This window comes from Lepidochelys olivacea, assembly GCF_965140295.1.
Source record: "Lepidochelys olivacea isolate rLepOli2 genome assembly, chromosome: 1".
Taxonomy (NCBI): domain Eukaryota; kingdom Metazoa; phylum Chordata; order Testudines; family Cheloniidae; genus Lepidochelys; species Lepidochelys olivacea.
In genome coordinates, this window is record NC_140411.1 from 155,576,634 (window position 1) to 155,593,396 (window position 16,763).

A 16,763-nucleotide genomic window follows, 5' to 3' on the forward strand; every position below is an offset into this window, starting at 1 on the left:
GAAGGAGAGGGCTGGAGAAGAGCAAAGATCTGTGAGGGCTGAGCAGTTGAGCACCTGAGCCACCCTCCCAGGACATGGCACCAATCCAGAGGATTAAGACACCAGTCCTTAGATCCCCATTGCTGGACCACTGGTACAGTTCACCACAAGCATGTCGGCAGTCTCAGACATGTCCGTCTACTCACATTCCTGCTCAACAGAACGGCATCCCTCACTAAGCACAGAGTGTCAGTTGCCAGGTTACTGGTGCCAGGATCACAGCACTGGGAGCCATCACCCTCATACAGATCCTCTGCAGAAGTTCAGGGCCAGAACTGATGATCAGGGTAGATAGGCAGCCTTGGCACCATCCTGGTCCCCCAGATGTGTATTTCCCCCCTCCCCAGGCTCCGACAGCAGGGAGGAGATTCTGCCTGTGGCCTAGGACCACCCATCAAGGGCACCAGCATTCCTGCCAGCATGGCCCCAGGGCCAGTGGCCTGCCCCCTGCCAACTCTGGAACCCCTAGGGATTTCCCCAACCATCGCAGGATCATAGGTATCCAACAAATTGTCAGCAACAGCCTCTCGCCCACCCCTGACACAGATGTAGAGTCAGAGCAGGCTCCCTGGGTTTAGCCAGCCTTGGCTAAGGATCCTGTGGCAGAGTTGGCAGACACATACCTGCCTCATCCTCACCTTATGAGGTGATAGCAAAGCCCTTTCACCCAGTTCCCCCCAGGACAATGCCAAGGCTCCCCAGGAGCTCTTGAAGATGGTCACCTCAAACATGGGGCTGGAGGTCAAGTTCTCATTTGATGTACTGAGTGCAGCAGCCCCTGCCAGTGGCATTGCTGGTGCACAAGGGAGTGATGAAAATCACTAAGGCCGTGGGGCAGGCACCTGCCTCGCTGCCCCCATTTCCAAATAAGCAGCGTTAACAGGGATGTAGTATGTTTATACCCACCCAGCCCCAAGCTCACTGATTGTGTCAGCAGCTAATGATCCTGGTTGGCCTTGTGTTATGCTCAACACTGAAGGAGGCAGCAAAGCGGCTCTACCTCTTTGGTAGAAAAACTTATTCTACATCTCCAGCTGAGTGGCAAACCACCAGGCCTTGCTTAGCTGCTATAATTTTAATAACTGGCAGTCCATGGCCAAGTTCTGACTCCCTGCCAGAGGAACCCAGGAAGGGTTTCCTGGCTATCCTAGATGAGGGCAGGATGGTGGCCAAGGCAGCCTTACAAGTGGCCTCAGATGCAAGCCAGGGATACTGGTGCAGAGGTTCAGCCCAAACCATGGCCTCAGCTATTTCAATGAGGTGAGTGTCCTAGTTGCCGTTGTCAGGCCTTTCAGCACAGGTTCAACAGTTGATCCAAGACTTTCCATTCAATGGTCTGACATTGTTTTCAGAGCAGACAAACAGTAAATTGCACAGCCTGAAAGACTTGAGGGCTACCTTGCACACTGGGCCTGTACGTGCCAGTAAGGAAGTGGTATAAGCTGCAACAGACCCATAGGTTTGAGAGCCAACCTCAGTCAGACCCTTTGTAAGAAGGGCAAGGGCTAGAAGCACCAGCAAGACCACCAGCCACCATCCTCTGCTTGCTTGAGCTCCACCCATAACCAAGTGGGTGGTGAGCAGGCATTTTGAGGGTGTGGTCAAAGGTGACTTTCCAGCCTGTGTCCTGGATCCTGCTCTCCTGTTTTCCAACTGTCTCATGGAACTGGCCATGGCCTCTGCCCAACCACCCAGACCTCCTGTCACAGGATCATTGTTGGGAGTGCAGGAGCCAACTGTACCTCCACCTCACAGCGTGGATGCTGCATTGCTGAATCCAGAGGAACAAGCCTGCTCTAGTCAGGTACTGGAGGTTTTCTCAGAAAGCAAAAAGCCCTCCGCCAGAGCAACTTACCTGGCAAAGTGGAAGCATTTCTCTTACTGGGCATTTGAGCGCAACATCTCCCTGATCCAGTTACCTTTACAGTTCATCTTGGATTACTTGCTTCACTTAAAGCACAAGGGCCTTGCCTTTTCTTCATTCAAGGTGCACTTGGCAGCCATATCAGCTCTCCATCCTCACATCCAATGTAAATCTGTATTCTTGCATGAGATGTCAGTCAGATTCCTGAAGGGCCTTGAATAGCTTTCTGCCGATGGGACCTCGGCTCGTTCTCTCCAGGCTCGCAGAGCCCTCCCTTTGAGCCCATGGCTTCTTGCTCCCTTTCCCATCTGTCACGGAAGGTTTGCATTCCTTGTAGCAATTATCTCAGCAAGGCATGTATCAGAAACTAAAGCCCTCACTTCGGAGCCACTGTATATGGTATTCTACAAAGACAAGGTCCAGTTGCAGCCCCATGCAGCTTTCCTGCCTACAGTGGTGTTGCATTTCCATGTCAACCAGGATATCTTCCTCCTGGTGTTCTGTGCATAGCCTCACCCAACCAATAGGGAGAGGCAGTTTCACACTCTGGATTTCTGGCATGCCCTGGCGTTCTACTGGGAGCACACCAAGCCTTTCCACAGACCAACCCAACTCTTTATCATGAGAGCTGGCAGAATGAAGGGCCTCCAGGTGTCCTCTTAGAGGATTTCAAATTGGATCACCACCTGCATCCATACTTGTTACAAGTTAGTGGAGGCTGTGCCTCTGATAGCAAAGGCTCACTTGACTAGGGTTCAGGTGTCTTGCACCAGGAAGGCAGCAGATGTCCCTATCCAGGACCTCTGCAGGGCTGCCATGCAGTCTTCACTGCACATGTTTACAATGCATTTCACCATCACTCTCAGCAGGCCAGAGATGACACTGACTTTGGCAGAGCATTGTTGCAATCAACATGTCCATGAACACCTACCTGCTTCCAGTGGTACTGCTTGGGAGTCCCCTACAATGGAATGGACCTCAAAGAAAAGACTTATTGTGACTGGTGCTCTTCAAGATGTAGTAGTCAGGTCTATTCCATGACCCTACCCAACCCCTTCCTCCCCACTATTGGAGTTTCCAACAAGAAGGAACTGAGGGTGGAGGGGAGCCAGCAGCACTACTTATGCCTGGGCATACATGTGCCACACCAGAGCCGTCCCCTGCAGATACCATTGGCAGGGGGGATTTCCAGTGCACGTGGTGGGCACACACTCCAAAAATGGAATGGACATGAGCAACATCTCAAACACCAGTTTCAAAAAGGTAACCGTTTTTATCTTTTGCCTTGTTAGCAATGTCAGGAGTACAGTCTAGTTCAGCTAGGTGTTTAGAATACTGTGTAAGGTGTTGTGGCTGATGACAATAAAAGCATCAATACTTCCATTGAGTTAAGATTAACCTTTGTATTTCTTATAGGTTCTGGGAAAACTGCTGCATTTCTTCTACCAATATTGAGTCAGATCTATACAGATGGTCCAGGTGATGCTCTGAGGGCTATGAAGGCAAGTTCTTAGATGTGCAATCCCAGAAATGTTAAAACAAGCTGAGTCCACCAAAGGATGCTTTCCTTGTCTGCAATTCTTGTTTCATCTTTCTAGAGATGTCCAATTATAGCATTCATACTAACAAGCAGTCTGTTTCAGAGAGGCCTGGGCCCAATTTCTTTGCCCTCTAAATTATTGGGGGCGTTTCAGAGAGCTGCTCATTTGTTGCTTGTCTGCTCACCTATAGGCATCATGGTCCTCATGGTTTTTTTTGTATTGGCTCACAAACAAAGCGTATTACCATCTAATGAACAAATCCTGTCTTCATTCAGACAAACATACATACTAAATTATAATTATTATATATATTATGTTAATTATAGTAATCAGGCTCTTATAACAAGAGGAACACCTTAAAACAAAACTGCTTGCAGCCAAATTTCTATTTAGTTTAGGCTGGTAGAGGACTACAGAGCCGTTCTTGATAGTCTAGGGACCAAACTCTCCTTTAGGACTAGTCACATAATCTTCAAAAAGAGAGGATTGCTTGCAGTGTGGCTTCCAGAATGAAGGTTGAAAAAAACATACTGGTAATAAGCATGTCTTGTAGCCTTAGCCGTCTACCCTGAAATGTGGCTTTTTCTAAGTAAAGTTACTCCCTGGTGCAGCAATAAGACTTTTTTTTCCCCCCAATAAAAAAAAGTCGAGTATTGAATCCCTTTTTTCAGACTTAAAAATAAGTAATGTTCACCAGGGGTTTTTAAAATCTCTGCAGTTCTGCCCCCTAAAGACACACTGTTAGCATTGTCACCTGGTATACCTGATAGTGTACCTGGGACACAAGTCTTTAGAACCAGTGCCTAAAGCATGATTGAGACTTTCTGCAGTGGAAGACTTCCTGTACTCCTTTTTAACAACTCAGCAACAGGTCCTTTGAAATATAAATAACATTGAGAGCCTCAATTGCAGGTAGTGGTCCACTTTAGAGCAAAGAAAGCTGCCGATGGTCCATTTTGTCTGTGATCCAAGCTCAGCCGAGAGTGCTGTGCTGGTGGCAAAGTTTCAGAATTATGCGGGAAGCATGTGTGCAGGGTTTGAAATGGCTCTAGTTTCAAGTATTTATTCTAAATGTCTGTCTTCAGGAAAATGGAAGGTATGGACGCCGTAAGCAATACCCAATCTCTTTAGTCCTGGCTCCAACTAGAGAACTGGCAGTGCAGATCTATGAAGAAGCCAGAAAGGTATCTTTGGCAACTTGTCAGTACAATATCCTGAGCTTTTTAAAAAAACAGAAAATAACTAGTTCTGTTCTTACAGTTTGCATATCGTTCCAAAGTTCGTCCTTGTGTTGTCTACGGTGGTGCTGACATTGGTCAACAGATACGTGACTTGGAACGTGGGTGTCACTTGCTTGTGGCAACTCCAGGACGACTGGTTGACATGATGGAGAGGGGAAAGATTGGATTGGACTTTTGCAAGTAGGTGAAATGGTCTCGGAATTTGATAATCTTAGAAATGTCTATAGAATTTCTGACAAGATCCTGGGACTTAGCTGTTTGGTTTGTACACCGAAAAAACATCTAAATGTAAATAATAGTAATCCATAAGACTTTTCTGATGTTTTGCTAGACAGTTATTTAGGAAAGGCTTACTAGTTGAACAGTTAAATTTCACAATACTAATCCTTTATACCTGTTGTATGAATAATGAACATACAAATAGCACTCTTCACAGCACATTTACTCAGCACTGGCAAGCTAGGGGATGCTTTAAGCCAGTGTTTCTCAAACATGGCCACCAGAGCCTTCTCTTGGGTCCCCTGCCTCCTGGGTAGTGATGGGGGAGGGGGGGGATCCCCTGGGCCTGCTAGAAGGAGTTGAGTCCTGCCCCCTCTGGAGCCAGAAATGCTGGAGGAGCAGGCAGCTAGTGTGAGTTGTCTACCTTCCTGGGGGCGGTGGGGCTTGGGCTTGTGGCTGCAGCCACGTGGTGGTGAGCAGCAGGCCCCAGGCTTATCACTTCCTCGCCCCCCTTCCCCAAAAAAAACCCCACACCTGGTTCCTACTGCCTCCTTCGGCCCTGGACTTCAGCCACAGGGCAGCAGGCTCTGGCCCCAGCCATGCAGTGGCCTGTGTGTGCTGGCCCCAGGCTCACCACCATCTGCCTGTAGTCAACAAAAATGATTAGGGGTCTGGAACACATGAGTTATGAGGAGAGGCTGAGGGAACTGGGATTGTTTAGTCTACAGAAGAGAAGAATGAGGGGGGATTTGATAGCTGCTTTCAACTACCTGCGAGGTGGTTCCAGAGAGGATGGTTCTAGACTATTCTCAGTGGTAGAAGAGGACAGGACAAGGAGTAATGGTCTCAAGTTGCAGTGGGGGAAGTTTAGGTTGGATATTAGGAAAAACTTTTTCACTAGGAGGGTGGTGAAACACTGGAATGCATTGCCTAGGGAGGTGGTGGAATCTCCTTCCTTAGAAGTTTTTTTAAGGTCGGGCTTGACAAAGCCCTGGCTGGGATGATTTAATTGGGGATTGGTCCTGCTTTTGAGCAGGGGGTTGGACTAGATGACCTCCTGAGGTCCCTTCCAACCCTGATATTCTATGATTCTATGGCCCCCGCTGCCTCATCTATCCCTGGGCTCTGGGTGTGTAGCAGTGGACTCCATCCCAAGGCCCCAGCCACGGGGCTTTGGCCTCTGGTCCCAGGCTCACCCATCACCCTTGGCCCCCACTGCATCTTTGAGCTGCATGACAGTGGGCTCCTGGTCACAGGGCTTCAGGTGCTGGCTCCAGGCTCACCCCCCACCTTCCAAATCTGAGCTGGCCCCGCTACCTTCCTCCACATCCACAGCTTAATTTTCCCCTAGCTTGCCAGTGCTGAGTAAATGTGCTGTGAAAAGTGATATTTGTATGTTCATTAATATTTTTCACAGAAGCAAACATACAAATACCACTTTTCACAGCAGCAGGCTTACTAGCTAGCAAATGTGTGGCCTTTTTTAAAGGCCAGCAAAAGAAACAAAAGATAAGAGCATGCAAAACACCTTATTCTTGTTTCTGTTCTGTTTAGGCTAGGTAAAGAATAGAGACAACTACTTCATTTTTATTACTCAGTTAACAACAAAAAACCCAAACTCTTCATAAATTACAATGGTTTGGGACACTTATATGCATGTTTGGTGTTTTCCTAAAATTAATTAGTATTTTAGGAAAAATAGTCAGTAAGCCAAGAGTTGGTGGCCACGCTCTGAGGCAACCAAAATTTGTTGAGGAAACCCTACTCTAAGCTGAGGTTCCAGTGGGAATGATCATACTGGTGTGTGCAGAGAATTTTACTGACAAACATTTGTAGCTGTCAAATTAGCTGTCAAACATTTGTAAAAGGATGCCTTAATACTGTTAAATTGACTATTTCTGTCATTTTAAAGCTGCATATAGCTCATAAATACTTCCTGACTCACATTGGGTTGTACAAGCTATCACTGAATAATTCTGACATACTATATTAAATAGTTAATGGTGGTTGGAAAAAATAGCCTGGTATGTGTGTGGATTTTTTAAAACACAAAAAAAACCCCGGTTTTCCTCACTTTAAGCAATTTTGATCCTCTTCATCTACTCCCAGATACCTGGTACTGGATGAAGCTGATCGCATGCTTGATATGGGGTTTGAGCCTCAAATTCGCCGTATTGTTGAACAAGATACTATGCCACCAAAGGGAGTTCGTCATACCATGATGTTCAGTGCTACTTTTCCCAAGGAAATCCAGGTACTGTCTGGCTTGAGGCTTTTTTGACCTACAAGCTTAATGTACTTTCTGAACTCCCCCAGTCCTTTGTGGGGGGGAAAAATGGTGAATTTTTTTTTTTGTCTGTCTACCTCCTAGATGCTTGCCCGTGACTTCCTGGATGAATATATCTTCCTGGCTGTTGGCAGAGTTGGCTCTACATCTGAGAACATCACACAGAAAGTAGTGTGGGTGGAAGAGTCAGACAAACGGTCATTTCTGCTTGACCTGCTAAATGCCACAGGTAAAGACTGTTTGGGAGAATTTCAACACAGCTCTAATGGCTCAGGTAATGAGAATCTATGTTAGGTGGAGGAAAAGCTGTTAGTCTTTTCCTCCCTGTTTTTTCATATGTTGTGAATGTTTTTGCTTTGACTTAAAACAGTATGCATGCAAATAAACTTCTTGGGTAATATAAACATCATGGGAGGGGGAATGGCCTTGGTACTCATCTCTCATTGAATGAAGTAATGTAATAAATACACAATTAAACTGCAACCGAAGATACAGAAACTACCTTTTACCAGTTGGGGGTGCTAAATATTTGCAGATGTAGCATTGCTGGTGGTAAATCTGTAGTTTTAACTTCTTGCATTAGGCAAAGATTCACTGACTCTGGTGTTTGTGGAGACTAAAAAGGGAGCTGATTCTCTGGAGGACTTTCTCTACCACGAAGGATACGCTTGTACAAGCATCCATGGAGATCGCTCTCAGAGAGACAGAGAAGAAGCTCTGCACCAGTTCCGTTCAGGCAGAAGCCCAATTCTGGTTGCCACAGCAGTAAGTCCCTAATTTTTTCTTTCTGAAGATGTATGTTAAATTTCACTTCATTCTTGTGAAGCTTTGCTAAGAGCTGACAGTTGAACTTCTTCACCATTAGGTTGCAGCAAGAGGATTGGACATTTCAAATGTGAAACACGTCATAAACTTTGACTTGCCAAGTGACATTGAAGAATATGTGCATCGCATTGGTCGTACAGGCCGTGTGGGAAACCTTGGTAAGACTCTTAAAAGTGAATTGTCTGCTAGAAGATGCTCTTCAAGTGTAGTATTCCAGTGGGTTATAAGTAACACTATATATAGATTAGCTATAGAGTAAACTTGAACTACAAAACAAAGCTTACTTGACCTACTGTTTCAGACAAACCCACGTCTAGTCTTTGTAGCAGTAATCTTAATTCCAGTTTTATTAAACTGAGCAAAATTCCATGCAAGTCTTTTATTGCTCCAGTTTCTCCCCCCCTTCCCCATGTCTAAAGCCATAGTAGAATAGGTAGGAAGGCAGTATGGGAAACCAGTAGGTGTCAAGTGATTAACTGATTTATTTTTTAGAAAACATCCAAAATTTAAACAATATTCTAAGTTTTCAAATATATTGATTTCAATTACAACAAGTGTAAAGTGCTCGCTTTATATTAAATTGTGCTATAAACAAGAAATACTATTTTTCAATTCACCTTGTATGAGTACTGTAATGCAGTCTTTATCATGAAAGTTGAACTTACAAATGTAGAATTAAGTACCAAAAAACCTGTTTTATTTTTGGCTTCAAGCTAAAATTTTGGCGCCTGCAAGTCCACTTGGTCCTACTTCAGCCAATTAATCCGACAAACAAGTTTTACAGTTGCAGCTGCCCGCTTTTTATTTTGTCACCTGAAAGTGAGAACAGGTGTTCACATGGCACTGTTATAACCAGTGTGGCAAAGTATTTGTGCCACATGCAGTAAAGGTTCATATATCCCTTTGTGATCGCCAGTCTAGAGGACATGCATCCATGCTAATGAGGGGTTCTGATAAATAGTGATCAAAAGCAGTGCAGACTGATGCATGTTCACTTTTATCTGAATCAGATGTCACCAGCAGAAGGTTGGCTTTTTTTGTTTGGTGGTTTGGATTTTGTAGTTTCCACATCAGGAGTGTGCTCTTAAGACTTCTGAAAGCATGCTCCACACCTCATCCCTCTTAGATTGTGGAAGGCACTTCAGATTCTTAAACAGTGCGTCAGGTGCTGTAGCAAACTTTAGAAATCTCACATTGGTGCCTTCACTGCAGATTTTGACAAAACGCAAAGAAAGTGTTCTTAAAATGAACAATGTGCTGGGTTATTAGTTATAGCAGTCTCAGACGTTAGAATGCAGGTAAAATGGAGCAGGAGACATACTATTCTTCCCCCAAGGAATTCAGTCACAAATTTAACGCTTTTTTTTTTTTCCCAAAAAAAAAAAAAAAGCAACATCAGCGTAGAAGCATGTCCTCTGGAATGGTGGCCAAAGCATGAAGGGGCATGTGAATGTTTAGCGTCTCAGGCACTAAATACCTTGCAATGCCAGCTACAAAAGTACCATGCAAATGCCTGTTCTTGCTTTCTGGTGACCATTGTAAATAAGAGGGCAGCATTATCTCCTGTAAATGTAAGCAGATTGTTTTGTCTTAGCAATTGACTGAACAAGAAGTAGGACTGAGTGGACTTGTAGACACTGAAGTTTTACACTGTTTTGTTTTTTGAGTGCTGTTATGGAACCCAAAAAAATCTACATTTGTAAGTTGCACTTTTCACAACAAAGATTACACTCTGGTACTTGTATGAGGTGAATTGAAATATTTTGTTTATAGCAGAAATATTTTTAATAGAAGTTCACACTGTAAATGGTTGTGATTGAAATCAATGTATCTGAAAATGTAGAAAAAAATCCAAAAATTAAATTTAAGCTGGTATGCTATTGCTTAACAGTGCAATTAAAGCTGATTAATTTTTAAGTTAATGGCATGTGTTAACTTATTAAATAACAGCCCTAGAAACCAGTATAGCAGAGCTCCAGTTGGCTTTTCTCTTTAAGAAAGCTGCTAAATTCTTGCATGCAAGTGCACATGGACCAACTGCCATTTATGCATGTTCTGTTAAAACAAATAAAATTATTTGCAGTCAGGTTGTTGCTGCAAAGGCTAGTATAACACCATAATCTGGATAAAATTTATACCAAGTCCTGTAGGCTGGCTACCTAACATCAGGTTAATAAGGCAACTTGCCACAAGAGAAGGCTCACTGACACTTCTGCTTCATTGAGAGAGAACTCTCAAAGTGAATTCCCAGGGAGGGAAACGGGAACAAATATTTGGACATTTGCTGATTTACTGTAAATCTCAGAGGAAATTCAGCATCTGCTAGGTATCTTCCTATGCAATACCCCAATTACATAGTATTCTAATGTTTTGTATTGCCTGAGATGCTCTCAAGTAAAGAGAAACTAACTAGTTTGTCTGCACTCCAAGCCTAGTGGTGTCTGTGATGGATACTTATTTTATTAGGCAGCTTCCTGTCCTAAGACCAATTTCAGATATCTTTAAAGTTCAGTACAAGCCTAGCCTGTTCAATATAAAACCCACCAAGTACTTTTTTTTCCTCCTGTTCAAGTACACATTCATCTGAGCTACACAGAAATAGTGTCTTGAAGCATCATACCAAGTTACCTAATGTTGAGAATCTATTTTATTTTTTTAAAGGGCTTGCCACCTCATTCTTCAATGAGAGGAACATAAACATCACCAAGGACTTGCTGGATCTCCTTGTTGAAGCGAAACAGGAAGTACCATCATGGTTGGAAAACATGGCTTATGAGCAGATTCACAAGGGTGGTAGCAGTCGTGGGCGTTCGAAGAGGTAACTCGAATAGGACTCTGACTACTTAAGGGCATAATCCATTTTATGCCAGTTCCATGGTTGCAGATTCAGGTTCCTATTGCCTAAACCTTTGCTTTAATTAAACTTCAGATAACATGGAAGACAGTTTTAGCTGAGAGATTTTAGTATTGCTGTCTGATTGCAGTGTGAGTCCTCTAAACTGCTCCAAGTTGTTGGTCTTAACATTTGCCTTCATTTGTATTTCCAACTCTACTATAAAGGATCTCTGAGAATTTGCTTTTCCGTTAGTTTTTTTCCTTCAGTTTTTGTTTCAAAATGAGCCCCCTGTAGGAAGCCACATCTTGTCGTTAAAGTCCCCTCTATGTTAAAATCTCCTATTCTGAAAGTCTCCAAAATCCAGTTAAACTAGATAGGAATAATTCCTCTTTTAAGAGCTGAATAATCATTTTGGGAAGAGGAACAAATAAGACAAGGTTGGTTGTTTTTTTTACACATTAGAAACCATTGGAAAACCAAGTGTGCTTTACCACTTGGAATAGATAAATGTGATTTTTATTTTTTTAATAGCTTCCACTATTATGCAGTAAAAAGCAAGGTCTCAATCATATTGCATCAGCTGAGACACTTTCCTACTGTAAGATATTCATTCTGTCCTATTAACCAATAAATGAATTGCTGCCATATGGACAAGAATATTTCTTGTTGCACTGCTATACTGTGGGTTCCAAGCCAGTGAACATGGGGGCTGAAGATATTGTAGCCATCTTTAGATGGCTACAGATTAAGAGGGAATGAACTCCTTCATATAGAAACAACTCTAGATGGTGCAGCAGAATAAATACCCAGCATAATATGGGGGGTTAAAAAACAAGTGCCTATGAAATGTCATTCATTTATTCTTCATGTTAATGATCTGTAGTTATCAGTTTTGAGTGAATAGTGGTATTTGTCACTAGTTCCTTAAATAGCTAGTACTGCTCTTCAGATGCTTCCTCTTCACCCCTGTACAACTGGGGGGGTTGTACTGTATCAGACCTATAGCTGAACTCTAAAAAAGCAACTCTCTCGGTAGTCTAGGAGTCTACATTCTTGCCATCTATTATGGTTTAGTCAACTGAAAAGTAAGGTGCATAGATTGACAGTAGCGCCTTTTCTTCTGCTTCTTTCAAATGGAACATTGACAGCCTCATCCTGTCCAAGTTGCAGTGAGCGGCTTGCAAGCAACAAACAGTGGCGCTGAAACTAAGCGATAAGGGCACTACTATATTCTGCAGAAATTCATTTCAAACTGCTTTACAAAACTCTGCCCTAGATTTCAAAGCAGCTATCTTAATAATTGCATTCTGCCAGACCGCAATAAGAACAAGCTGTGAATGTTTCTCTTTCTGTGTAGTCGGTTCAGTGGAGGATTTGGTGCCAGAGACTATCGAACAAGTAGCGGTGGCGGCAGTAGCAGCTTTAGCAGTAGTCGACCAAGCAGCAGCCGCAGCGGTGGTGGTGGCAGTAGCAGCAGCGGCCATGGAGGCAGCAGAGGATTTGGAGGTAATTGTCTGTCTGTCCTTGTAATCCAATACAAAGGAGGGGGCCGGTGATGGCAGCTTCAAAACAAGCTCTGGAACCTTTTTTAGGAAAACAAAGTCTTGTCTTAAAACAAATTTTATAAAGTAGCCCACTCTTAAATGTTTGTCTGTGTAAGGGCTGTGAATTTACTATAGCCTGTTACACTGAACTTTACAATTGAGCGGATGATTTAGCTGGCACAATATATCTGTTGTGGCACCCAAAATTATTGTAAACTGGTTACGCACTGAAGCTTTCCTAATCTCTTTTTTTAATTTTTAGCTTTATGATACCATGTATTGTCAGTGTGTTCTCATCCACTGCCTCCTCTCTTCCCCCTGCCTCCCCCCCCCCCCCCCCCCCCCCCAGTCTTGGTCCACAGAAAGCTTCTGTCCAGGGAAGAAGAGAAAAGGGTAGCCTGTGTAAGGACATAAAGGTTTTAGTAAGTTGATGTGGTTTTGTTCTTTCCTAATAGGTGGTGGCTATGGAGGCGGCTTCTACAACAGTGATGGATATGGAGGAAACTATAACTCCCAGGGGGTTGACTGGTGGGGCAACTGAGTCTGCTTGCAGCAGACATCCCACCAAACAAGCTAATATGGAAACCACATGTAACTTAGCCAGACTATACCTTGTGTAGCTTCAAGAACTCGCAGTACATTACCAGCTGTGATTCTCCACTGAAATTTTTTTTAAGGGAGCTCAAGGTCACAGAAGAAACAAAAGGAACAAGCAGCCCTATTTTGAAGGTGAAGATTCCATTGCTGTAGTCAGGATTAACTCCCCTCCCAGCCACCCCAACCCCAAACTGCATTTCTAATTTTGTGACTGAGGATCATTTGTTTGTTAATGTACTGTGCCTTTAACTTTAGACAACTTTTATTTTGATGTCCTGTTGGCTCAGTAATGCTCAAGATATCAATTGTTGACAAAATCAAAATTACTGAACTTGAGCTAAAATCAAACCTTGGCACACAGGTGTGATACAACTTAAACAGGAATCATCGATTCATCCATAATATTACAAAAACTTATGCGGTAGCCTGCATTAGGGCTTTTGATACTTGCAGATTTGGAAAAAAAAAACAAACAAACATCTTGAAGCATATCAATGGAATTAGTTTCTAATGTGGCAAAACTGTACTAAGTTAAAGTTCTGATTTGCTCACTCTATCCTGGATAGGTACTTAGAACCTGATAGTCTTTAATAAGCCATTCCAGTCATGATGAGATGATGTATGGATACATGCATACATTAAAAGCACTGTTTTTGAAGTTAATGCAAGTAAATACAGCAATTCCTTTTTCAATGTTTAGGCAGATCATTAATGTGAGCTAGCCAAATGTGGGCAGAATATTACAGGGAACGTTTAAAGGTCTGATAACTTGAAATAGTTTTTAGGAGAATTCATCTATTTAGACTTTTTAAAAATGCCTGCCATATGAAATTGAAATGGTAGAATGGCTGACCACAACAGTGACTGGTCCTCCTTAAGGGCCTGACTGATTTTGGTCTAATAACGCATGCTAGTGTTGATGTTTTTTGGTCAAGAGGGTATGAACAGGAAGAATTATGCAGCAGGCTTTATTTTAATGCAGATTCACATTACTCTGTTCAAGCTGCGTTGAGATGTTAAACTGGCTTACTGTAGACTTTGTAAAATGGCTCCAGAAGAGTAACTAACAAATCTTGAGATCACAGAGGTTGGAAATGTACATAACTGCACAAGGTTTCAATTCTGCTATTAAAGTGCAGTTTTAGTCAGTTTTAGTTGCATAGGTTTCCATTGTATTTATAGTCTGTTTATGCTAAATCTGGCCAAAGATAAGTATTGTCCACCAGTAAAATGCCTCTGCCACTTGGAATTTCTGTGCTAACTTTTGTGGCCAGAGCCATTATCAACTCTTAATCTACAGTGGCATAGGAAAATGGCAAAAATCTCCTAAAGTGCAATAGATTTTTTCAAGTGTATTGTGCCTTGTTCTAAAACTTTTATTAAGTAGGTGCACTTGACAGTATTGAGGTCATTTGTTATGGTGCTATTTCAATTAGTCTAGGTTTAGGCCCTTGTACATTTTGCCCATAACTTTTTACAAAATACTTCTTTTATTGCACATTCAGAGAATTTTATATAGGTCTTGTGTGCGTGTCCTTAACTTCCAATCTTATTTTGTCTCTTGGAGATTGAACGCAGCTTGTCTAAGGAGAAGGAACTAGATTCTAAAATTTATTTGGGACCATGGGAATGATAGCTGGGAAGAAAACTATTTGCACACGAGATTTCTAGATACTTTTTGCTGCTAGTTTTGTGTAATATTTATTGAACATTTTTGACAAATATTTATTTTTGTAAGCCTAAAAGTGATTCTTTGAAAGTTTAAAGAAACTTGACCAAAAGACAGTACAAAAACACTGGCACTTGAATGTTGAATGTCACCGTATGCGTGAAATTATATATTTCGGGGTAGTGTGAGCTTTTAATGTTTAAGTCATATTAAACTCTTAAGTCAAATTAAGCAGACCCGGCATTGACGGTGTAGCCATAACTTTCTGATAGTAAAACAAAAATTGGCAACTTAAAATTAAACATGCCAAGGTTTTGATACACTTGTCTTAAGATATTAATGAAACACTTCTAAACACTGATGTGAAGTGTCCAGATTCTCAGATGTTTGTTTGCGTGAGTTTTGTTTAGTTGTGTGTGGGTTTTTTTTGTTTATTTTTCAGTGAATGTCTGGCACATTGCAATCCTCAAACATGTGGTTATCTTTGTTGTATTGGCATAATCAGTGACTTGTGCATTTTAGCAAGTTTTATCAGCCAACAATATTTTCAGTTCAGAAATAAGGATTAAAAATCATATGCAAAGAATGGGTTTAAACTTGCTGAATGTAAAAATTCAACTTCAAGTCACTGTAGGTTTAGTAATTGCTTATTGTATTAGTTTAGATGCTAGCACTGCATGTGCTGTGCATTACTCTTGATTTTATTAAAATAAAAAGTTGAACTGCACAGAGTCCACTCATTTTTAAGCATCACTATTTCATGTCATATCTGTAAACTGAACAATTTGGCACAATCTTTGATCTTGCATAAAGATGCCAGGTGCCAGACTGTGTTCTATTCTTTCAGCCAGCTCTGATGTGCTACAAAATTGCAAGCACAAAATATAGTGGTAGAGTTGTCCTGTATAGCTATCAGTTGAGAGGGGTAAGTGTTGCCTCAGTTGTTGTGTATATGGGAGAACTGTAGTCTGCAGTAAGTAGACAGGGAAGGTGAGTGTGTTTTGTGGGTTTTTTGTTTGGTTTGTTCATCATGTTGTGTTCCTCTCCTCCTCCCCCCCCCCCCCATCCCTTACTCCAGCCCCTGAATGCCAGGTAAAGGTGCTCTAAAAGTCTGATTTGGCCAGGGGTCACAATTTACTGAATCTGGGGCAGATTGCCACAAGCTGTCTTTTGAGGACCCCATCACAAATGGGAGTTTAGGGTATGCAGTGGGTAGGAGAGGGTGGAACAGCAGCACGGAGATTCTGGGCAGAGCTGCCGGCCCCTGACTGTCAGTAATTAAACTTTTAGAGTAGCCTAGAATTGGGAGGGTGCAAAAATGTTAGACACATTAGGCTTCACCTCCCTGGGGCTGCAGATTCCAGGCAGTCCTGGAGAGACTAGATCATAGCAAAAAATTAGGCTGTTCTAATGGGATTAAAAAAATGTCCAGGACCTGAGTGTGTGCTTCTTCAGGAAACCCTACATTGTCTTGGACATGTTACAGCTGCAGATTGACTTACAAATTTACTGTAGTAAATGGTACACCACACATATGAAACAGCTTAAAGTCAGGTTAGCCTGAATTTTCATTTTCAGAATGATTACATTTTTCATAAATCAGGATCTGCCTAGTTTAAAAGACCTATTACAAAGGCAAAACTGGCTGTTGGGTTGAAAAGGGGTGAGATCTTGAAGTGCACAGCCACTGTTGCTGAGTGGCAATTAGTCATGCCTCCAAGCACCACCTGTGCTTGGTGTAATCTACCAAATTGAAACTGTAAAGGGTCACAACCACATGTTCAGGGATAATGTGCATTGGCTAATGGAAAGAGCTTCCACTGTAGGAAAATTGCAAGAACTAAATATTGTACTGTTCCAACATGTTACTGAGATGTACTGATCTTGGAAATGGGATAAAATTCTAATGGTGGTATAGCCCTCCTAATGCTTAGCTTTTGTTTAGCTAGAGCTATTGTCTTTAGCAAGGGTTTGTTAAAATGAACATGGCCCTCTAACTAAATTTCCATCTCTGCAATGGAACAGGCCAGGCTCTGTTTTATGAATTGTTTTTTAGTGGCTCCAAAAACTTTGCAATCGTTAACAAAACTTCTAATTGTGT

General features: G+C 42.4%; 1 protein-coding gene across 4 annotated transcripts in view; it reads left to right on the top strand.

Annotated features, from left to right (window-relative positions):
• Positions 1 to 15,389, top strand: part of DDX3X (DEAD-box helicase 3 X-linked) — a 35,782-nt gene extending 20,393 nt beyond the window's left edge. For 2 of the 4 annotated variants that reach the window (XM_084626707.1, XM_084626709.1), the window contains 10 exons: positions 3,320 to 3,405; positions 4,530 to 4,628; positions 4,705 to 4,865; positions 7,014 to 7,158; positions 7,276 to 7,465; positions 7,775 to 7,956; positions 8,057 to 8,174; positions 10,678 to 10,834; positions 12,210 to 12,358; positions 12,852 to 15,389. In XM_084626707.1, the coding sequence (XP_084482833.1) occupies positions 3,320 to 3,405; positions 4,530 to 4,628; positions 4,705 to 4,865; positions 7,014 to 7,158; positions 7,276 to 7,465; positions 7,775 to 7,956; positions 8,057 to 8,174; positions 10,678 to 10,834; positions 12,210 to 12,358; positions 12,852 to 12,937 (1,373 nt within the window). In that variant the 3' untranslated portion in view covers positions 12,938 to 15,389. The remainder of the gene's footprint in view (positions 1 to 3,319; positions 3,406 to 4,529; positions 4,629 to 4,704; positions 4,866 to 7,013; positions 7,159 to 7,275; positions 7,466 to 7,774; positions 7,957 to 8,056; positions 8,175 to 10,677; positions 10,835 to 12,209; positions 12,359 to 12,851) is intronic. The other 2 variants (XM_084626708.1, XM_084626710.1) reach the window with 1 other exon arrangement.
• Positions 15,390 to 16,763: the final 1,374 nt, after the last annotated feature.